The sequence below is a fragment of the Colobus angolensis genome, unplaced genomic scaffold (assembly GCF_000951035.1).
Source record: "Colobus angolensis palliatus isolate OR3802 unplaced genomic scaffold, Cang.pa_1.0 Scaffold318, whole genome shotgun sequence".
Lineage (NCBI taxonomy): Eukaryota > Metazoa > Chordata > Mammalia > Primates > Cercopithecidae > Colobus > Colobus angolensis.
The window spans coordinates 864,253-887,452 of NW_012116466.1; the positions used below are offsets into that span (position 1 = coordinate 864,253).

General features: G+C 47.1%; 1 protein-coding gene across 2 annotated transcripts in view; it reads left to right on the plus strand.

The window, feature by feature from the left end:
* The window catches only part of CRYL1 (crystallin, lambda 1), a 111,078-nt gene extending 97,428 nt beyond the window's left edge, over positions 1-13,650 (plus strand). The window contains exons 6-8 of one of the 2 annotated variants that reach the window (XM_011951335.1): positions 6,514-6,619; positions 12,598-12,704; positions 13,087-13,650. In XM_011951335.1, the coding sequence (XP_011806725.1) occupies positions 6,514-6,619; positions 12,598-12,704; positions 13,087-13,200 (327 nt within the window). In that variant the 3' untranslated portion in view covers positions 13,201-13,650. Of the gene's footprint in view, positions 1-6,513; positions 6,620-12,597 lie in introns of both variants that reach the window. The other variant, XM_011951336.1, reaches the window with a different exon arrangement.
* Positions 13,651-23,200: the final 9,550 nt, after the last annotated feature.

The window sequence follows — 23,200 nt, forward strand, 5'->3', positions numbered from 1 at the left end:
CCCATCGCTACTAAAAATACAAAATTATCCAGGTGTGGTGGCTCACACCTGTAATCCCAGCACTTTGGGAGGCCGAGACGGGTGGGTCACTTGAGGTCAGGAGTTTGAGGCCAGCCTGACCAACATGGAGAAACCGTGTGTCTACTAAAGATACAAAATTAGCTGGGCATGGTGACGCATGCTTGTAATCCCAGATATTCGGAGGCTGAAGCAGGAGAATCACTTGAACCCGGGAGGCGGAGGTTGTAGTGAGCCAAGATCCCACCATTGCACTCCAGCCTGGACAGCAAGAGTGAAATTCCATCTCAATAATAATAATAAGAAGAATAGACTTGATCTTTAACTCTGTAACTCCCTGTAGCGTTTGCAAGCGTTGGATGTTTCTCAGAGGGAGAGTCTAGTACCCTGGCTCATGCTCGAGTTAGTTCTATACAAGTGATTGTTCTTGTCTGGGTCAGTCCTTGAACGTCTCTGGAGATGAGGAAATCACCGAGATTTAACTTTGTTCCATCCTTTCTTTCACTAGAGACTGAGGTGGACGTGCTGGTGTGATTCTTTCTTCTTGGCCACTGCCCCGGGGTGATCTACACGAGCCCAGTGCTTGCTTCACGTCGCCCTTGTAGGGCCGAAGGTGGCAGAGAACTCTCCTTCTCACTCTTGCATTTCTTTATTTGACACTCACCTAAGATAAAACATTTTGTGACTCCTGACTCTTAATTTTTCTCCTGTTTCTCAGTTGACAGTGGACTTATGCCCAAACTTTGGCTGAGGAGTGGAAGGACTTGAATAGAACCTCATCCAAATTCCTGGGTAGCAAGTCTGTGTTCCTAGTGCTGATGGTAGTAGTAAAGTTATGGTAGTGTTTGCACAAGAAAACTGTGAAAATTCAGGACCAAGTTTGAGGAAAAAGTAGAGCAAACCAAAATAGATCAAAAGCTGGGAATTAGTAAAAAAGAAGTGAATGAAGAAGAATGATATGGAGAAAAATGAGAAAAACAAATGAAAATGAGGGCATGCAAAAAATACATGATCCAGAAAATTAAATCTAGGAATGGGATGATTATAGAGAAGGAAAGATGATTCTGTGTCGCTGGTAATCAGTAGAGGAGATAGTCACGGAGGACTTACCCATCAAATATCGTGTGCCTCCAGCACACAAGTTTCTCTGGGACTGTCTGAAGGACCAGAGTAAGTGCCACAACATCTGTGACCCTTTGCTATTGTTAATTGTTAGATGTGTCTTGCTTCCTCCTCTCACCACCCCACCAAGAAACAAAAGTGCTTGATCCAAGATCCCTGAGGGCATCTGTCCCCTGAGAGGGTCAGCTTGGCCAGGCTACAGCATCCAGTCACTCAGTCAAACTCAGTCTAGATGTTGCTGGGAAGGTATTTGGTAGATAGTTGACTTTAAGTAAATGAGATTGTTCTCCATAGTCTGGGTGGGCTAAATTCAGTTCATTGAAAGGCCTTGCAAGCAGAACTGAGATCTCCCTAAGGAAGGAGAAATGCCACCTGCAGCCTGTGGGTAGTTCCTGCCTGGAGTTGCCGGCCTGCCTTCCTGAAGTCCTGTCCATGGCTTTCTGACTTGCCAGGCCCACAGTCCCATGAGCCAATTCCTTGAAATAAAACTCTTGATGTATGTATGTATATGTGTGACTCTTATGGCTCTGTCTGGTAGAACCCTGAGTGATACATCCCTAAACCTTTCATTCTACTTAATATTTGTGTCATAGCAGTTGGGTATGTGATTAACTATCTTGCATTTTCTCCTTCACGGATGACAGTCTTGTGGCAGCCTGGGCATTTTCTCCCACCACATCAGGTGCAAAGTATATGCCCCAGCTATCCATGTGTTACTTGACTGTGGAAAAATCTCAGGTTTTAACTAAGGAAGCAGAAGTATGAAGTTTTTCAATACAAGGGGTTCCTTAACACTGTCTGGGATCGCTTTGCCCAACAGTTTTCAGGACGTGAAACCAGGTTTTGAAATAACAGTGATCGTAGTGTTCATTGCTTTGTATGATTTTTTTTTTTTTTTTTTTGAGACAGAGTCTCACTCTGCCGCCCAGGCTGGAGTGCTGTGGCCGGATCTCAGCTCACTGCAAACTCCGCCTCCCGGGTTCACGCCATTCTCCTGCCTCAGCCTCCCGAGTAGCTGGGACTACAGGCGACTGCCACCTCGCCCGGCTAATTTTTTGTATTTTTTAGTAGAGAAGGGGTTTCACCGTGTTAGCCAGGATGGTCTCGATCTCCTGACCTCATGATCCGCCCGTCTTGGCCTCCCAAAGTGCTGGGATTACAGGCTTGAGCCACCGCGCCCGGCCGCTTTGTATGATTTTTAAAGAATCTTTTCCTTGTATGTGTGACTTGATAATTGTACCATACAATGGAGTAAGTACTGATTGCTAAGCTGATCAATGTTAACGGAACCACAGAAAGACTGGGCCCAGCTAGGGTTCCCATCCCCGCACAGCTGTGCTGCCCGCCACCTGTTCCAAGGGATGGTTTGTCAGTTCCCTGTTTCAACAGAAGCACTTGTTTATGTGAATAGCATAAACACATGGATAGCTGGGGCATGTACTTTGCACCTGATGTGGTGGGAGAAAGTGCCCAGGCTGAGAGGAGCCATAAGACTGTCATCCATGGAGGAGAAGATGCAAGATAGTTAATGACATACCCAACTGCTGTGCCACTTGTATATAAGCAAATGATTATTTATCATTGTTATGATAATATTAGGTCACAGATGTCACAAGGCTTTGGGTGGAATTGAGCTCAGTGGCAAAATTAAGCAACCTGAGCTTCAAAGCATCCTATATGGGAAAGCTTTAGTTCGGCACCAAGTGCAGCAGGGGAGACTCAAATGTTTGCCTTGGGGACATGAAATCCTAGTTGTGGAGCTTCTCAACCGAATGCCTTGTGGTCTTTTTCTTTCTCTGTATTTAGCTTCTTGGTAAAAACTCAAGCTTTAAGAAACTATTTCAGAAATTCAAACGGGCAGAAAGGAGGAGTGAGGAAGGGGAAGAAGTATCAAAACGTTTTCCCCTTTTCTGACTTGTTCTACTGTGAATAGTGACCGAGGGAAGACCGACAGCCCTCCTCTAGACGAAATCAGGCAGAGCTGAGAACATGGCGTTGGAGGGAGTGTGGCTCCTCCCGCGTCATGGGGCAGCATGGAGAACCCTTCTCAGGCATGAGTCGGGGGCTCTTAGCTCAGATGATACAAACCAAAAAGGAACTACTCTTGGGGGACTCGCCTTTTTTCTATTTTGCAATCCTAAAAGTGATTTTTTAAAAATCAGCTCTAAAAATACTCAATACGATTCTAAAAGAGCCAAGCCAAATAACGTTGCAAGTATAGGGTGCTTCCATATTTGCATACTTCCCAGTTTGAATACTAAAATGAAAACTTGGGCCTGTTTGGAATGTTGGCCTGGAAACCAAGGGTGAGGGAGAGTCTGCAGGCCGCCTGGCTGCCTTTCACAGCGTTCCAGAGCATTCCAGAGCCCACGGGGTGCGAGGGGCCACAGCCCAGGCCTTCCAGCAGCCTGGAGAGAGGGCAGGGAGCCACCCTTCCGGCCTCCAGACCTCCTGCCACAGGATTATAGACGGTTCCGGGCGTTTCTGTAGATCTCCCCCCACCCCACGATGCGCCTGACCCCTTACAGCTTTGCTGTTGGGAGTGAAAGGAGGCGACCCTCCTCACCTTTGCAGTGACCTGCACAGACTGATTCGCTTTCCTTAGCACACAGTGAACGTGTGGTAGGGTGATTTAGAACTCGCAGGAAACCCGTGAGATCCCATTTCACCCCACCAGATTAGCCATACTTTGCAAGGGTGAGGACCCCAAGCGTGGCGAGGCTGAGGCGCGACGGGACCTCTTCCACACCGTGCTGGAGGCCGGGCCGCAGCGAGGGGGAGACGCACGCTCTGGGCCCTGTGCGCGTGTCCCTGGCTGCCCGACTCGCAGGAGCCCCAGACTAGCCACAGGCTCACGGCCGCAGGGTGGGAGAGTCAACTCAGGTCCCTGCATGAAGGAGAGGGACACACGAGGCAGGTTAATCTGAGAAACAGGGTGGTGAGACACAAGTCAGGCCAGAACGCGCGCTCAGTGATTGCGTTTACAGGAGGATGAGAAACGGACCAGAAGCAAACGCTGCGGTTGAGGAATGTGGACACGGGCGGCCGGTCTAAAGCGGGACAGCCGCAATCGCAGAGGGCAGGTGCGGGCCAGAAGCGGGCGGAGTCTGCGGCGGTCGAGGCCGGGGGGTGGGGGGGTTTGCTTTGTAACTCTTCTGGAAACGTGGACCGTGGCTTGTTCAGTCTCGATACGTTTGTGTCCCATGTGCGCAAACAAAACGCAACGCAAAGTGGCTGTCCAAAAGGGAGTTGCGGGTCCCAGTGAGTGGCCCTGGCCCTCGCCTGTGGCGTGGCTCCGGCGGTCCTGGCTCCGGGCCGGCCCCTGCTCCCGCCTCGCCTGCGCGCTCTCCGCAGACGCAGGTGTCTACGCCGCTCACGGATCCGAGGCACCGGGGTGTCGCCCGCCGCAGCCGGTTGAGGGGCACGGCGGGGGTTTTGAACCCCTTTTCTCGCCTCTTGGGGGACCCCTGGGGCTGCCCTGGAGGCCCAGGCACCTGGAAGCCAGGCCCAGGCGCCCCAGGCTCGCAGGAGGGCAGAGCGCGCCTCCCTGCAGGCCGCTGTGCCGGTCCCCGCAGAGCGCTCCGGCCGAGCAGGCCCCCAGCTCCGGGACGGCCTCTGGGCAGAGACAGGCTCTGCCCGCGCCCTGGGGAGGGAGACGCCCTGTGGACCACCGGCCGGGGCCCGTGGCTGGGGCCGGGTGCGCGCGTGGGGAGGTGCCCCGGGGTAGGGAAACCGGGCCCAGCCGAGGGCAGGCGGGGCCGCCCGGGCCGCGATGGGAAGGGCGGGCCGCACCGTCCGCGGTCGGGCTCTCGCAGGCGGGCGGGCGCTGCTGCCTCTGTCCCATCCCACCGAGCTGCGGGAAAACACAGCGCCCAGACGGATCCGATGAGACCCGGGGCGGCGGATTCCGCGGAGTGCTGCCCGGCTGGGCCGTGAAGGCGCAGGGAAAAGGTGGCAGCTTCCCTCCGCCCGCCCTCCTGGCGGTGGAAAGGCCCAAGGGGGAGGCATCCTCCGACGGGAGGGGCAGATCATTATCTGCGCTTCCCTGCCTCCACCCCGAAGCCACGTGAGGCCAAGGAACACAGGTGGCTGATCAGACGTCCAACCTCAACACGTAACAACTTGCCTCTTGCTTTGAAATTTACATTGCAGAAGATTCTAGGGCCCCACCTTAGCAAGCAAACCCATGGTTCTAAGCTGCATTTCATCAAAGAATATCACTTTTTACGAACTCATTAAAAGTTGAACAAGGCCAGACTTGCAGGCGGGTGAAGCCTGGAGAGCACCTTCCCACGTCTTTTGATGGCTCTTATCTTACTCCTCCCGGGTCCTAGGCAGAAATCTAGAAAATCCTTCCTGCCCTTTTCCTAGGATGCCCCCTCCTCGCGCTCCCCTTGTCCTCAGCCTCTCCCACTCCCTGCAGCTGCAGGCTGTCCGTTGGTTGTAGGGTGAGATGAGGAGGCAGGGAGGTCAAGAGGAATTGATTTCAAACCCTAGTGGATTGCAGGGATGGAAACGGTGAAATTGTGTTTGACCATTTCACACACACAAAAAAACATATATATATAAAAATGATTTTTTTTTTGAGACCAAGTCTCACTCTGACGCCCAAGCTGGAGTGCAGTGGCGCGATCCCAGCTCACTGCAACCTCTGCCTCCTGGGTTCAAACGATTCTTGTGCCTCAGCCTCCTGAGTAGCTGGGACTAGAGGCATGCACCACCATGCCCAGCTAATTTTTTATATTTTTAGTAGAGACAGGGTTTCACCATGTTGGCCAGGCTGGTCTCGAACTCCTGACCTCAGGTGATCTCCACACCTCGGCCTCTGAAAGTGCTGGGATTACAGGCATGAGCCACCACGCCAAGCCATTTATAACATACAATAATATTATAGTTTTGTCATGCAAAATTCAATCAAAATACTATCATAGGTTGAGCATCCCTAATCTGAAAATCCAAAATCCAAAATGCTCCAAAATCCAAAACTTTTTGAGCACTGACATGAGATAGCGATACCTTTGCTTTTGTGATGGTTTTGTGTACACAAACTAGTTCATGCACAAAATTATTGAAAATATTGTGTAAAATTACCTTCAGGCTCGGTGTATATGAAACATAAATAGATTTTGTGTTTATTCTCAGGCCCCATCCCCAAAATATCTCATTATGCATATGCTGATATTCCAAAATCTGAAAAATATCAGCCATCCAAAACACTTCTGTTCATAAGCATATTAGATAGATGGTACTCAGCCTGTATAGTGCTTTGGAGAAGATTTTGGGATCCTGCTCTAAAGACGTCAGGATGGAAGTGGTGGTCATGAAATTGTCTTTTTACAGAACTCATCTATGCCGCCCATTTTCTCCATGTAGGAAGGAATCGTGTCTCCTAGCGACCTGGACCTTGTCATGTCAGAAGGGTTGGGCATGCGGTATGCGTTCATTGGACCCCTGGAAACCATGCATCTCAATGCAGAAGGTAAGCATCTGGGGCCAGGATAGGAATCCCATTCTGTTTAGTGTTGTCGTGGGTTTTGTAAACCATCACGTTTTGCCTTTTCTTACAACTGAATAGAGACAGGAGGATATATAGGAGATGACGGCCAGCCCTGGTGTTTCACAGACAAGGCAGGGATGCGAAACGCTGTGTACTGAGATGTCAATCCATGCGGAGTGCGTGCACCGCAGGGCTCCGTGTGGTGCATGCTGCTCAGATGAGAGCTCGAAAGAAGAGAGGTGGGTGATGTCACGGAAACTTCGGTGCATGTCACCCAGCCTGGCAGAAGGGAAAGTGGTAGTTTGCTGAGGAAGATGATGACATTATTTACAGAGGCAAGAAGAAAAGACAGGGGGCTGACTTAACCCTTAACCTGCAGGGACCTCTGCTGGATATATCTTCTGCCCAAATATGAGCGAGATTTTCTTCTAGAAGGCTAGGGAGCCTACAGTGAGGGCTTCCACAGGCTGCGAGCTGGGGAGGGGCCTGTGGGTGGGACAGACCAGACACTGGCCAGATGCCGCCTCCAGAAGGCTTGGGGGGAATTAGGTCTGAGCCCTTTATCTGTGATCTGGTAACTCTAAAGGAAAGATGACTTGAGAAGGACAAGAAGCTTCCAAGAATGAAACTCTGTCAACAGATTTTAATTGATCCAAAAAGAAGATGTCATTTGATAACCAGTAAAACTTATAGCAAATTAAAATGAAGTAAATTTTTAAAACTATGTATAAAATCTGGAGAGAGATGTAACCTAGATGTTATTATTGCCAGCTATCTCTTGGTACTGAGATTGTTAAGTAACTTTTAGTATCTTTTTGCTTGTCTGTGTTACAAATTTCTACAGTTACTATAGATTAATAATAATATTACTAACTTGGAAAACGTGTAGAAAGAGAAAAGAACTATTGTTTGCAGCTCCATGGTCTGCATTTAACAAAGGATACTGAGAAGCTGGGGCTTATCTAGAAAAAAGTGAGCAGAGTCTCTTGTATGTCTCTCGGTCTGTATCTTTTGTGGGGTGGAAGTGGAAATGGCAAGCAGACAGACAGGTTTGGGCTCAGTACATGGCAGGAAGAACTTTCTAGTAACAGGAGCTGATGTCCAGGAAAGGTCCATGCTTTAAGTGGGTAAGCTGAGCAGGGGACTTGGTTGCCTGCCTGTGGGAGGTTTAGATGTTGAGCGGAAGCTCCCTCTGTGAGAGGGGAAGTTAACAGTTTGTGACCTCTCTCAGTCTGTTTGACTTCAGTTCTATAATTTCAGTATTACATTTTGGTAATAGTTCAGTCAATTTTCACAGTAGTTAATGAAATATGCTGTCTGATGAATAATTCAAGGCAGCTTTACTAGACCTGTTCCTGCACATAGCAGGTGCACAGATGATTTCTGAAGTGGATGGGCCGTGTGTTCTCTGCTTCAGTCCTTATCAGAATCAAGCTAAGAGGAGCTAAGAGGAGTGGAGGGAAGAGGGGAATCTGCTCCAGCACTTGTGTGTTAGTTTTATGGGAAGATAACCACTAAATAAAGGAAGATAAAGTAGAGAAAGACGGCCTCATGCAATGAAACGAGAGTCTTGTTGTATGATTAACACAAAGTCTTAGATCATTTCAAACAGTGTTTTCAACCAGAACCTCAAAACTTGTGAGCGTATTTAAGCATTTGAAATGTATTCACATTTGTATATATATTTAAGCATTTGAAAGGTATAGAAATTTATACATTTGAAATGTATATAGACGCTGCCTGATAACCACTGTGTTTCTCTTTCTTTCTTTTTTTCTTGAGAAAAATAAGATAATTGAGGTATCATAATAAATAGATAGGGACAGAACTGAGAACAGCTTTGACTTTCAAACAAATAGAAACAGAAGCCAATGAAACCAGAAACTCAAGAATCAAATAGAGTGGCAGACAGGAAGGAGGCCCATAACAATTTTTCAAACAAAGCAGATATGATAAGAAAACCTAATTGGCTTCATATGATAACGGTGGACGGATGTCGTTTTCAACTTCAGAGCATTCCAAAGACCAGAGTTGGAGAGTTATAAGATCTGGCTGGGAACCCGTAGAAATGTTCATCATTCTTCCCTGTGTCACCCAGAATATATCAAGATTGGAGTTGGGAGACTTTTTCTTCTTTTCTGATACTGTTTTCATAAAGCCAGCATCTCAGGTGAAGGGTAGTTATTAGCCTGAAAAGCTACCGTTTATCTAGAACTAGTGCAAATATTTTAGGATTTATTTTTAATCTAATGAAATAGTGTCTGAGAAACAGGAGGCCAGCGCGCCATTGCCTTTTGGCTCCTTTTACAAACAATACCCCTGAAGGACGTGCCCGCAGAATGGTGGTTCTGGCCTGTGGGGCCAGCGGGCCGACTCCTTGCCCTGGCTTTCCAGCCTACTGGCTGTATAACCTTGGGCAAGTGACTTACGTTCACTGCATCTCAGTTTCCCCATCTGTGAAATGGGGACAACAGTAACTGCTTCCTCAGGGTGGTGTGAGAATTGAACCAGATGGAAGCTCTTAGCTGGATTGCTGGCACCTATTAAGTCCTTAATAAATGTTGTATTCAAACAGCGTTTTGTCTTGTTTGTTTCATGTACTACTTTTCTAGTTTTTTGTTGTTGTTGTTTTATTTTTAGTTTTTAAAATTCTTCCGAAAAGATTCACAAGTGCAGAGAGAGGAATAAATACAGATTAGGGTTTTTGCTGTGGCGTGGAGAAGCCCCTGGAGCCAGGTACCTAGGGTTTCCAGCCGGGTTTATTTCTCTGCTAAGCTTTAGACTCACAGGTCGGTAGAGACAAACTGCTCTGTCTCGTCCCTGGTGCTGTTTGGGTTCCTCCTGCGTTTTGTTCCACTTGAAATGAGGACATCTCGGAATCTGGCAGCATGGAAATCACCTCCAGGGGAAGTGGATGTTTATTTACCATTTTGCCTCACAGATTTCCTCTCCTGTGTAGATACTTGCCTTTTTAAAAACTGAGATGCCTGGTGGCTAGTGGGTTTGGTTGGTTGACGGGAAGTGATTTGCCAGCCAGTGGAAGAAGGTGAGCCGATGGGCAGGGACTTGGTGAGGTAAGGTGAGGGGCCCAGGTCGGTTCTGCCTCCCCTACCCTGGGCAAGTCCTCACTCAGGTGGGAATTTGATCCTGAGAAGAGGAATGAGATAATGTCGCTCTGTGCTTTGAGGCATTTTTGATCTTCCTTAATGAGTTCTGTGAAACCCTGTCTCCAAAAAGCAGGTGATTCACATAGGTATGGGTTCATAGCTGTATGAAAGAAAGCCAGACTTCCCCGGTATGGGTGGTGATTAGGGCTCTCCAAGGAGCTGATGTCTGGAATCCCTCCTAGTGGCTGTGGCCTCGGGCTGGGGTCAAGGCCTCCTCTGGTGCCTGCTTCATACATGGGAACAGAAAGGATTCCTGCCTGTGCACCTGGGCACGCACTCAAACCCGCTGTCCCTCAGAGGCCCACAGCCCAAGGCTCCCAAGTTAGAAAGCAGCAAGTTAAGCTACATCCAATCTCACGAGAATCAATTCTTTTTTCTACGTTTTTTCTTTTTCTGGATAAGCATCTCTTAAGAAATTAGGTTCAGAATCTTCTAAAAAGCCAAGCTGTACAAAGATTTTGGAAGAATTGGAACTCAGAAGGACAGAGGGCGTGGAAGCATAGAAGAAAAAACACAGGGGAGGCTGGATTAGATAGAAACCGTGGGGAAGGGCCGACCAGGGGGATCGAAAGTGACGTGGGCTGTGTTGTGTTTTTCCTATTTCCAAAGAAATTGGCATTTTAGAGTAATTTACACCCAATTCCCCTCTTATGGTGTAGAGAAACCAAAATAATTGTTGAAAATAAATTATACCTCCCTAAAACGGAAGCGGGGGGAGTTGCAAAGAACAATCACAGTCATAAGTTTACTGGAACATGGTTGTAAATAATCAGGCAGATGCAGGTCCTGAGTCTAAGTCACGGCGACCTCCTGCCCTCGGAGCACCCGGAGGCTGCACCCATCTCATGGTGAGCACGTGGTATGGGAGCCTGAACTTGGTCACGGACACTGAGGGCTCTTCGTCCCAACAGTATGTTACAAGAAGTTTTTATATCACTAAGCTTGACATTTCAAAGGGTTTCCTGAATAAAAATGGGGAAAAGTATGAATTGCACTATCATGAATTCCAGCATTATAAGTTTTAAAGGGACATTTATTTCTACAAAACAGAGTAAAATATTCTGTTTTGTAGAAATAAAACACCGAGAGAGAAGAACTATTTGAAGCAAATAAATTGCAACCCAATGATTTTAGGCTTTCACATCAACATAGGTCAATCAAAACTAAACCCCAAAGATGATGTTTGTTTGTTTATTTTTTTGCTTTTTGAGCGTATCTGGTACTGATGGTTCGTATTCTAGGTTGATCATCCGCAGTTTTTGTGGGGAGTGGGAAGCTGAGCTGAGGCAGGCTCTGCACATTCTGCGGCTTCCTCTGCCCCCGTGTTATCGTTGTACGCGGACTGGCCAGTTGTTGAGCCTTTAAGGGTTTGAAAGATGTGGGAAACGGGTCAGGGTCGCAGCAGTAGCCCAGCCTGTGTCCTCCATGGCGCCCACAACTAGAAACGCCGCCTCCTCCTCTTCCAGGATCCCGGCCCTGGCTTCTGACTTGACTTGCTAAGCACAGGCCAGCACCGGCCCATTCGCCTCCAGGCAGCAGGGAGGGGAGGAATGTGAGGGAGAGTGAGTCTGCGGGGCCCCGCGGGTCGGGGCAGGCTGGTGCCGAGTGGGGGGCGTGACTGGCCTGCGCTTTCCCCTGGGCGCACCCCATTCTTGCGCAGTCAGCCTAGCCCATTCGGCTCCCTCTCTCTTGCTGCAGGATAAGCTTCTTCCTGTGTCTTTTCACCAAAGTCCCAGGGCCCTCTCCTTAGAATCTGAGAAATCATCGCTCCCCAAGACTGGGGAGCAGCAGCAGGAGCATGGGGAGCGCGCATGGGGGCTTGTGCAGCTGAGCGCCTGGCTCCATCCACCCAAACCAGCAAGGCACAAGCCAACATGAGCTCTCCAACCAGTGCTTTAAGTACCTGCAGCCTTGACCGTACCCAATACAGTGGGGTCTCACTCTGTCACCCAGGTTGGAGTGCGGAGATGCTATCTCGGCTCACCACAGCTCAGTGCTAACTGAGATCTGTGGCCTAACAGCGAAATAAGTGATGGGTTTACCTGAGATCTGACATCTTTAATTCTTGGAAAATGCGTTTAAGCGTTGTACACAAATAACCTTGTACATGGCTGGAGGAAACACTTTTGGTGACATTAGGACTTACTGTGGTAGCCTACAAATCCGTGTGTGAACGCAGGCCAACCGGAGTGTCCCGTGAGATCGTGAGATGCAGCAGCAGAGGTGGCATGCGAGGTCTGAGGGACCTGGCACTTTTTTTTTTTTTTTTTGAGATGGAGTCTCGCTCTGTTGCCTAGGCTGGAGTACAGTGGCGTGATCTCAGCCCACTGCAACCTCTGCTTCCCAGGTTCAAGCAATTCTCCTGCCTCAGCCTCCCAAGTAGCTGAGATTACAGGCACCAGCCATGCCACCTGGCTGATTTTTTGGTGTTTTTAGTAGAGGTGGGGTTTCACCATGTTGGCTAGGCTGGTCTTGAACTCCCAGCCTCAGGTGATCTACTTGCCTTGGCCTCCCAAAGTGCTAGGATTACAGGCATGAGCTACCGTGCCTAGCCAGGCCCAGCACTTTTTGACATTCGAACACCCAGGAGCCAGTGTGGACAGCGGGTAATGGGGAGGGTTACTTCTCCAGTGCCAGCAGGCCCATACACATTCCCCAGCTCTGTCTTGTCTTCACAGGAAGGGAGGAGTATAGCTTATCTGACCCCAGGGTGAAACTCGCTGAATGCATTTCTGAGTTTAACTAAGAATGTTTTTTCTGAGATTGTGGATTCTTGTCTTCATGCAATTCCAGGTATGTTAAGCTACTGCGACAGATACAGCGAAGGCATGAAACATGTCCTAAAGACTTTTGGACCCATTCCAGAGTTTTCCAGGGCCACCGCTGAGAAGGTTAACCAGGTGTGTAGACTCACTGTGGAGAAGCATGTCAGCCACCTGGAGCACTTGCCGCCCTTCACCTCTGCGGTGGGTGGGCCTGCATCTGCAGCTGGAATCTTGGCCCTTGAGCTCGGTGTTTCCTCGTTCGTAACTTCGTTCATGCTTCCATCATGTCACCAGGACACCTTAAGGACAGGGGTGACCAGTGAACTGGTAGCTCATTGTGACTTGTCTCTGAGGGACTGAGGTCTTTCAAGATTTGGAAAGCTGCCATTCATTGAGGGTTTACTGCTTTTGTCTTTGAAAGCAGTTTCTGCACAGTTTGCATAAATAAGAGCAATAATTACACTCCTGGTAAATTATTTCCTCTTTATTGTCCTTTTTTTCCTTCTCCTTCTCGCAGGACATGTGCGTGAAGGTCCCTGATGACCCAGAGCACTTAGCTGCCAGGAGGCAGTGGAGGGACGAGTGCCTCATGAGACTTGCCAAGTTGAAGAGTCAGGTGCAGCCCCAGTGAATTTCTTGTAATGCGGCTGCCACTCCTCTCACTGGAGGCCCGATTGAGGAACACCGGAAGCTCTTCATCAGCCCTCTGTGACACAGGTAGCAGCCCACGGAGATCCTAAGCTGGCTGTCTTGTGTGCAGCCCGAGTGCGGTGGTGCAGGCCGGTGGTCTGCCCGTCACTTTGGGGCATAGCCCTGGGCCTGGCGGCACAGCAGCACTTGTGTTCTCGGGGCTGTCGATTTCCTGCCACCTGGGCAGATAATCTGGAGATTTTCACTTTTGCTTTTCAGCCTGATTACATATGACTATATTCTACAGCCAGTGATTGTAGTTTCGTGGCAAAATATTTTTGTAATTATTTTCTAACCCCTTTCTGAGTACTCTGCGGCCCTGCCTTTATGAGGCACCTACCTTCATTTTGCTAACGCTTATTCTGAGTAAAAGTTTTTGATTCCTTAAAGATGTCTTTTTTCTTCTTATGTTTTTTTCTGAGAAACACAGCATTTGATCCTGATGACTGGCGTATTTTAGGGTGACCACGACGAATCAGTCATAAGCAGATACTTTTTTCCACGCCCTTTGTCCATCACTCAGCAGACATCCAGCAATGTGTGCTTTTCCCAGAGTAGCTTCCAGTGTCCTGAGGCTGTATGATCAGATGATGTTTTTGAAACACCACTGACTGCCCAGCCCTTAGACACCCCATGTCCTTAGCAAATTTAAGGCACCAAAGTTCTACACTAAAGTACCTGTTTGATCCAATATTCCATTGTTGTCTCTGATGTGCTCTTTTCCTAGATCCAGTCCCAGTACATGCCCACCACCCACAAGGCCATGCACACCACAGTGGCCAGATGCCACCCCTGGGCTCCCTTGACACTCCCAGCCTTGCAGCTTCTGGTGCCCAGCTTCATCCAGCAGGGAAATGCCTTTTCTTGGGGCCAGGGCTGTGGAGGTGTTGGAAGCAGTGCCCCAGTCAGGAGCCGTGTAGACCTGGTCATCTTGGCTAACCTGTGGCAACGCACAGGACTCCTGCCTCGCACTTGCTTATTCTCACAGCATGCGCTGAGCGGCTGTGATGTGCCAGGCATCCAACAGGTGGCCTCTGCCCTTCAGAAGGGCACAAATTGAGAATAAAACAGGACTGGTGCTCCAGAGGAATCCAACACGGGAGAGCCTGGCCAGCTGTCTGCCCCGTGTGCCCTGGAAGGCCCTTGAGGAGGTGGCCCATGAGTGGGCTCAGGTAACAGGTGGAGTCAGCCAGCCCTTCCAGGAGAAGGAGAGCATGGGGAAGGGCTGGAGTGCTCTGGAAATGAGGAGCTGCCCACCCTGACCAAAGAGGAGCCCTGGAGGGGATGCTGAGTGGGGCCAGGTGGGGAAGAATCCAGGGACTGTGCCAATGGCTGGGCCTTCACCTAGAACCAAGCATTCTGCAGGCAGGGAGTGCCCCATCAGGTCAGGCTCTCAGAAAGCTCATCCCACAGCAGAAGGGACCAACCTGGAGGCAGAGGGTGTTGGGGTCCACGTGAGAGCGGGTCGGGCAGTGAATGCAGAAACCATCCCAGGTGGAACCCACAGTCCCCGCAGGACCCGAGACAGGCGGGAGGTTGGAGCTGATGTCACCCACAAGATAAGGAGATTAGGGGAGAGGCAGGAAACATGAGTGCCCCGATATGCAAACTTCACTGAAAAGGTGATGTGGCCAGACATGAAGGAGGCTTCAGCAGGAAAAGGATCCTTCTCTTCATCTGATTAAGTTTCAGAAATTCCTTAACTGGTGACTAAATCCCTCACCCCTCACACCCTGTGACCTACTGACAGAGTTCCTTTCCGTCAGGTCTGCGCTCCTCCCTGAAGCCTCCGGCTTTGGCTGCTTTCCTTCTGCACACTCCCGGGTCTTGGCCCTGTCACTGTGCTGTCCCCTGTGCCTGCAGCACTCCCCTGATGAGCTGGCCAAGGCCATCTGCAGTTCCCAGGCCCAGATGTGGGGTCGCTGAAATGAGGGGGGCATGGGGTACAGGTGGCCCCACCCATGGCCTGCTGGGCTCATGGCATCCCTCAGCCACGCATGCCAAGAGGAGCGGCCACGGCAGCCCTGGGCAGCACTGGCGCCAGCATGCAGGGCGGACCTGTGCATGGCTTTGAGGGACATCCATTCATATAAGTTCTGTTTTCCCACTTTTGCTGTCAGGCATTTTGTGTGGATATCAGGCATGTTCTGGCAGAAGGAAGCAGACAGAAGTGCTTCATGATCTTGCTTGAAGCAGGCAGTGTGCAATGCAGAGTGATCAGCTGTGGGAGTGCCCAGAGAGTCTCACGTAAGGGCTGAAAAGTCAGGCTCTTCAGGCTTCAGAACAGCAGCGAGCTCATTTACGGTTCTGGGCCCAGCTTCAGCAAGACAGTTACGGAAACAGCTGGATAGAGCCCGGAACTGGCCCAAGACAGAGCTAAAGGGAGAGCGGGGTGTGTGAGCCTAACCTCACACAAAACCCAAGCAACAGGCCCTTCAGATACAAGTGGGAGGGCTTCAAAGCAATCAACTCTGGCTTATGGGGGCCTCTCTGCTTTTCAGTTTGCCGTCCCTGGGGTCTGGCTACCAAAGCATTCGTTTGCATTGTTAGTTTAGCGACTGTATAATTTCATGTGACAGTTTTCCCGTAAATATACTCTTTCTGTTCCAGGATCCCATCCAGGAGCTCAGATTGCATGTCATTGTTCCGTCACCCAGTCTCCTCTGGTCTGTACCCATTTCTCAGCCTTGCTGTGAAAAATATATACAGCTCTCTAACTATAGGCCAAATCAAGATATAGAATATGTCTATATATTTCTGTATAAAACATTTCTATTTCACCCCTGAAAATTCCCTTGTGACCCTTCCCAGTGAATACCACGCTCTCACCCGGATGCAACCATTGTTATGATCTCTTTCCCTGTAGATTAATTTTACATGTTCTTGCAGATTCATACGAACATAATAATACATTATCCGTCATCTTTGTCTTGCTCCTGATCTTGGGGGAAAAGCATCCCGTCTTTCCCAACGAAGGATGGCATTCACTGCAGGGCTTGTGTGGATGGTCTTTATCAGGTTGTGAAAGTTTGTTTGTACTCCTAGTGTGCTAAGAGTTTTAAATCAAGAATGGATGTTGGATTTTGTTAAATGCTTTTTCTGCATCTGCAGTTACATATGTATTATCCTTTTATGTACTATTGAATTTGATTTGCTATAACTTTTTAAAAGAATTATTGCACTTACGTTCGTGACAGCCAATGGTGTGTGGTGGTTTTGTTTTCTTTCTCGTGATGTCTGTGTCACTTTGGGTGTCAGGGTAATGATTTGGGAGGTAGTGCCCCTCTTCAGTGTTCTGCAGGGGTTGGCGTAGGATTAGTATTATTTTTTTACTTGAATGTTTGGTAGAATTCACCAGCGACGGCACATAGGCCTGGAGTTTTGCTTGTGAAAATGTTTTGAATAAAAAATTTCATTTCTTTAGTAGCAAAACGGCTATTTACATTACTTATTACTTCTCTAGTTTGCTTTGATAGTTTGTGTCTTTCAAGGGAGTTATCTGTTTCAAAAGTTCTCTAATTTATTGGCATGAAGTTGTTTATTATATTCCCTAATTCTAGAAAAAGCTATGGAATCTATAGTTAATATCATCTCTCTAATTCCTGCTATTATAATTTGTGTCTTTGCCTTTTTTTTCTGCATCCTTCTGGCAAAAGGTTCATCACTTTTTGTTGATTTTATTAAATAACCAGCTTTTGGTTTCACTGATTTTTTTCCTATAATTTTTCTATTTTTTTTTTTATGTTTTTGATTTCCAGTCTGAGTTCTATTTTTTTCTTTTCTTTCACTTACTCTGAGTTTAACCTGTTTTTCTTTTTTTAGTTTCCTATGGTGAATGGCATATTTTATTTAATTGTATTTATTTTATTTTGAGACAAGGTCTCCTTCTGTCACCCAGGCTGGAGTGCAGTGGTATAATCTTGGCTCTTTGCAACTTAGACCTCCTGGGCTCAGGTGATCCTCCCACCTCAGCCTCCTGAGTAGCTGGGACTACAGGTGCATGTCACCACCTGCAGCTAATTTTTGTATTTTTTGTAGAGATGGAGTTTCACTGTGTTGCCCAGGCTGGTCTTGAACTCCTGAGCTCAAGTAATCCACCTGCTTTGGCCTCCCAAAGTGTTGGGATTACCGGTGTGAGCCACCGCGCACGGCCAACAGGCATTTTTAAAGATGATATTTCAGCGCATGCAGGTCTCTCTCGGGTGGCCAGAACCTGCCTGTCTCCCAGCCAGCCCACGTGAGGTCTGAGAACTGCTCAGAGGACAACTTCCTGTCAGCTCTTTCTCTGGTCTTTTCTCCCTGCCTACCCCATGGAGTGTCACCCTATACACATCCCAGCATAGAGTTCAGCCCGTTACTCAAGGTTCCCTCTGTGCCAATGTCCAGGGCTTTTCTCTGAGTGACCTCCCCCATCTCTGACATGCTGCCCTGCAACTTACAGCTGCCTCTCCCTCCTGGAACCCCAGTCTGTGTCTTCCCAGTTAGCCAGACCACCACACTCTGCCTGAGGACCCCTTCCCGCACCACTCTGTCAAATGTATTTCCAGACGGAAAGTGGCGACAACCTTGTCTTTTTCCCTTGGAGGTCACAGTCTTTGCTGCCTCTCAGTCAATGTGTAAAAACAGTTGTTAAATGATTTGTCCAGTCTTCTCATTGTTCATGCCAAACGGGCCAGTTAGAAAAGTTATTTCATCATAGTGGAAGCAGATGTTCAATTCATTTCCATCTAGTGCAATTAGTGGTGGGGTTGGATTTGAATCTACCTTCTGCTTGTTCTCTGTGTGTCTTGTTTGTTCTTCCTTTCCCATCTTCTTTTAGTTTATTCAAGTAATTTGTAGTATCTGTCAATGTAAATAACAGAGAGACACTCTCTAAAGAACAAATATTTATTTGGAATAAAGTATTGCAATGGGACTGTCATAGTAAATTATATGAGTATTTAGGGAGGTAAAGGAAGACAAGGTTTTTAAAGGAACTATGAGGAGGATTATATAATTAATTGTTTTGAAATAATTGTCTTTGGTTACAAAGATCAATAACAAGGTTGATGCCAGTCTGAGGTCGGACAGGCAATAGCTGGGCAGATGTTCCTGTGGAAGTAATTTTTTTTTTCGTGAGGTTGTCATGGCCTTTGTACAGTTTTGCAGTCTTTTGTAATAGTTTTTGTCATCAGGCCTACAAGCATGAGAACCCTCTCTTCATGGCCTCCCTGGCTCTGCTTGTCAGGCTTTTCTTAACATTAGAGACTTCATATTTATTCTGACAACATTCACATATTTTAGCTCCTTGACGGGCTTTCAATCTCTTTGCTTAACCTATTTTAGTGGTTGCTCTAGAGATTGGACTATACATTCTCAACTTATCGTAAACTTAAATGACATTATGCCCCTTCACATACAATGTAAGAACCTTGAATGTTATAATTCCATCTCCCACCCTAGCCTTTTATGCTGTTGTTATCATACATTTTACTTCTACTTATGTATAAATCATACGATAAACACATTTTATTGTATTATTTTGCATTTTATAGATCATACACTTTTAAAGAATTTGAGAAAAATAGCCTTTAATAATACCCGTAGAAGGCCGGGCGTGGTGGCTCAAGCCTGTAATCCCAGCACTTTGGGAGGCCGAGACGGGCGGATCACGAGGTCAGGAGATCGAGACCATCCTGGCTAACACGGTGAAACCCCGGTAGACGGGGTTTCTACTACTAAAAAATACAAAAACCAAGCCGGGCGAGGTGGCGGCGCCTGTAGTCCCAGCTACTCGGGAGGCTGAGGCAGGAGAATGGCGGGAACCCGGGAGGCGGAGCTTGCAGTGAGCTGAGATCCGGCCACTGCACTCCAGCCCGGGCGACAGAGCGAGACTCCGTCTCAAAAAAAATAAATAAATAAAAATAAAAATAAAAATAATACCCGTAGACTTACCATTTGTGTGGTTTCCGTCTTTCTTACAGGTTTAGATTTACTTCTGGGATAATTTCCCTCCAGCCTGAAGAATTTTCTCAAACATCGTGTGTCCTGAGGATTTAGGAGCAATGAATTCTCTCAGTTTTGTGTGTCTGGAAATGTCTTTATTTTGCCTACATTTTCAAAGAATATTATTTCTCTACATAGAATTCTAGATTATTTTCTTTTTCTGCACTTTAAAGATGTTTTTCAGTTGTGTTTAGCTTCTGTTCCTTCTGCTGAGATGTCAGGCATCATTATTTTTGAATGTAATATGTCTTTTTCCCGGCCAGTTTTTTTTTTTTTTTTTCCTTTTCAGAGATGTTTTTCCTTTTTTATATTTTTCAAAAGTTTGACTATGTTGTGTTCTTCATATTTATCACACTCAGGAGGTGCTGAGCTTCTTGAATCTGTGGGTTCTTACATCAATTTTGGAAAGAAAAATGGCCATTGTCTCATTAAATATTTCTTTTACTCCATTTCCTCTGTCCTCTCCTTCTGAGCCTCCAGGTGTATATGTTAATATATGAGACAACCATTTGCTATTGTCCCACCAGACTCAGATGCTTCTGCTCAGTTTTTTTAAATTTCTCTTTCCTTTTGTGCTTTGAAAAGTGGATAACTTCTACTGGCCTGTGTTCAAGTTCATAGTCGTTTGTTCTGCTGTGTAGAGTCTCTAGTGGAGCCTATCCAGTTAGTTTCAGCACCAGATTTTTCAATTTTAGAATTTCCATCTGTTTCCTTTTTAATGTTTCTATTTCTCTGCTAAGATTCTCTGTCTTTGCCCTTCTTTTCACCCTTCTTTGTAACCCCACTGACATATTTATTTATTTATTTATTTATTTATGTATTTATTTATTGAGACGAAGTCTCTCTCTGCAGCTCATGCTGGAGTGCAATGGCACGATCTTGGCTCGCTGCAACCTCTGCCTCCCAGGTTCAAGCAATTCTCCTGCCTCAGCCTCCTGAGTAGCTGGAACTACAGGTGGGTGCCACCACACCCAGCTAATTCTTGTATTTTCAGTACAGATGGGGTTTTACCATGTTGGCCAGGCGGGTCTCAAACTCCTGACCTCAGGTGATCCGCCTTCCTTGGCCTCCCAAAGTGCTGGGATTACAGGCGTGAGCCACCGCGCCCGGACTCCTGACATATTTATAATAGCTGCTGACATATTTATAATAGCTGCTTTAAATTGCTCATCTGCTGAATTCAACATCTAGGTGATCTACAGGTCTGTTTCTTTTATCCTGATTATGGGTCACGTTTTCTGTTTTTGTGCTTGTCTAGTGTCTTTTTTTAAAAGTTATTATTGTTTTGGGAATTGTGGATTTGTTGTAGAGACTGAATTACATTATCTTCCTTTACAATGTGCTGTTTTGTTCCGGCAGGCACTTACATGGCTGGCAGGTCCTGTAGCTCTTGTGAAAGCCTGGATTTAGGGTTTGTTGGTTGGGTGTGCCATGATTCCAGGTCATAACCTTTAGTTTTGGGATGTGGTTCTTACTCCTAAGGTGTGGTCCTGCTAGTTTTTCAGGGAGAGCCTGTAGTGTGTGCCAAAGCCTGTCTAAGTGGGACTCGAACCCAGAACTCTAAGCAGTAGGTACCTGCTGAGATGCAGCTTTTTGGATTCCAAGTTGCTGCTTTCTGCCGGGCCCCTGGGTGTCTCCTCGTGTGCTCTGTGCACAGTTCGTAAGTCAGCCAAGGACCCAGGGGAATTTTACACTGATTTTGTGGTTTCCTTCTTTCTTCCTGCTTTCTGGGATTTTGCTGTTCGGTTTCCAGATGGGATGGCTGCTCTGAACTTCAGTCCGTGTCTCTTTGGCGGGATAACATCACTCCCTCCTGCTTGACCGCCTGTTTTGCCTGCCGGATAGCGTCCTCCGGGGAAAGCCGGTTAAATGTGGGGCTCTTAATGGGCTCTTTTTCTGTCCAGGATGCGGTGTGTGCCTGCTTCGGGTTGGTTTCTTGTGTCTTCAGACGGTTGCTGATTATATTCTGAGAAGGGTTTGTCATTGCTGTTAGCAGGACTAATGTCCAGTACAAGTGAGTGACTCTCTCATGACCAGAATCAGAACCTACCAGAGGAGCTTTGACAGATCCGGATACTGAGTCTCCATCCCAGACAAGTTACATCAGAATCTCTGGGTATGGAAGCCCAAGCAGCAGTATTTTTAAAGTGTCCCCGGTGATTTCTGTGTGTAACCAAAGCTACCAGCAGCAACACTGTGCAGCTAAAGCAACTCCATCTTGGATGCGAGCTATGTGAACTTCTGATGAACCTGTGCTCTGGGAATGCCTCTAAGATCTCTACTCACACTGCTGCTGTAAATCCTGCCCTTAGGTCAAAATGCCCTTGATCAGAAATCCTACCGTTAGGCAGATTCAAATAGAATTCTTACCTGTCTCTCAGGGATCCACTTGCCCTGTCCTACACATTCCTCACCTGTGGTACGTAAGCTCTGGGTCTGCAGGGTAATGGCGCAGGGATCCACCAACTTGTCCCACTGCCTCCGGGGACAGGGCTTCTGTTCGCAAGTCCCTGTTAAACATTTCTTTCTAAGAGAAATTGGATGTGTCAGCCTTTTTCTTTGTCCCCTCAGCTTCTTTGGACTTTGGAAATAGGTTTGCATAGACCTGTTCACCATGGAACATTTACTGAGCCTTTATTATGTGTCAGCATTTTTCACTAATTATTTTACTGAATTCTCTGGTAGCCTTATTTTTTTCATACGAGAAAACCAAGGCTTAGGTAAGTTAAGTAAATGTCCAATGTCACACAGTTAGAATGTTCCAAAGCCAGGATTTGCCTGTAGTCAGTCTAACTTCAGACCTCCAGTGAACACACTACACTTTATTGCCATGCATTAGGGAGGACAGGTTCAGAGGGGAAGACCGCGCATTTAGTTTTGCATGAATAGTATTTTTATAATTGGCATAATTTATTTTACAATTATCCATATTGTCAGATAGTTGGAATACTGTCGATAGACAATATTCTGCATAGGGTATTTTGTACATGAACCTCAGTAAATCTTTACTGATTTACTTAGGATAAATTACTAGAAGAGGAAGTAGTTGGTAAATTGATAGGAAGTTTTAAAAATCTTGGTATACTTTGCCAGACACCTTGCACAATGAACAAGAATGCTGGGTAGACCATGGCTTGGGTAATTTTTTCACTGGGAGATGCATAATAGATTGTTACTATTTCAACTCGCCAATCTGGACTTGGACATCTGATTTTTATTCCCATCTTTCTGGCTGTTGACATTGAATTTGTTGAGCCTCAGACTTGTCCTTCGGAATGTGCTTGGGCCATTGTCTGATGGGCTTCCTGGTAGGGGTAGTGCCTGGAAGAGAATGGAAGGGGGATGGCACTGTTCACACAGCACATCCTTCACAGAGTAAAACAGGTACTTCTGCAGCTGAGTCACAGCCACAGCCCAGTTGTCTCTTAGGCCACCTAGGAATTTCCTGGCCATGTTTACCTTTTCAGAACCACCTTTCCAGAATTCCCTGTCATATTGACCTTTGGAGTGATTTCTGAGGTTGATGAAAAAATAAGACGAGATTTTTTAAAAACATGATACACCCTTTCTGGATTGACTACCTTCTTGTTTGGTGGTGAAAGGGCAGGAACAGAAGAAAGTTGAACACACGGCAGGATATGTGTGAGCCTGATTTGGTTGGAGCAGGATCAAGGGAATTGATTGTTCTTAGCTCTTTCTTTAAAAAAAAAATTTTTTATGACAGACTGAAAACCTGGCATTTGTAGATATTTTCAAAGCATTGTTTCAAATAGAAAATGCTATGTAAACTGAAACAAAGAGTTGATCATGCACAGCTCTGTAACGCAATGCCCTAAATTTTTCTTCTTTTCTTTTTACTGATTTTTTTTTTTTTTTGAGACATTCTTGCTCTGTCACTAGGCTGGAGTGCAGTGGCACTGTTGTAGGTCACTGCAGCAGCCTCAAATTCCTGGGCT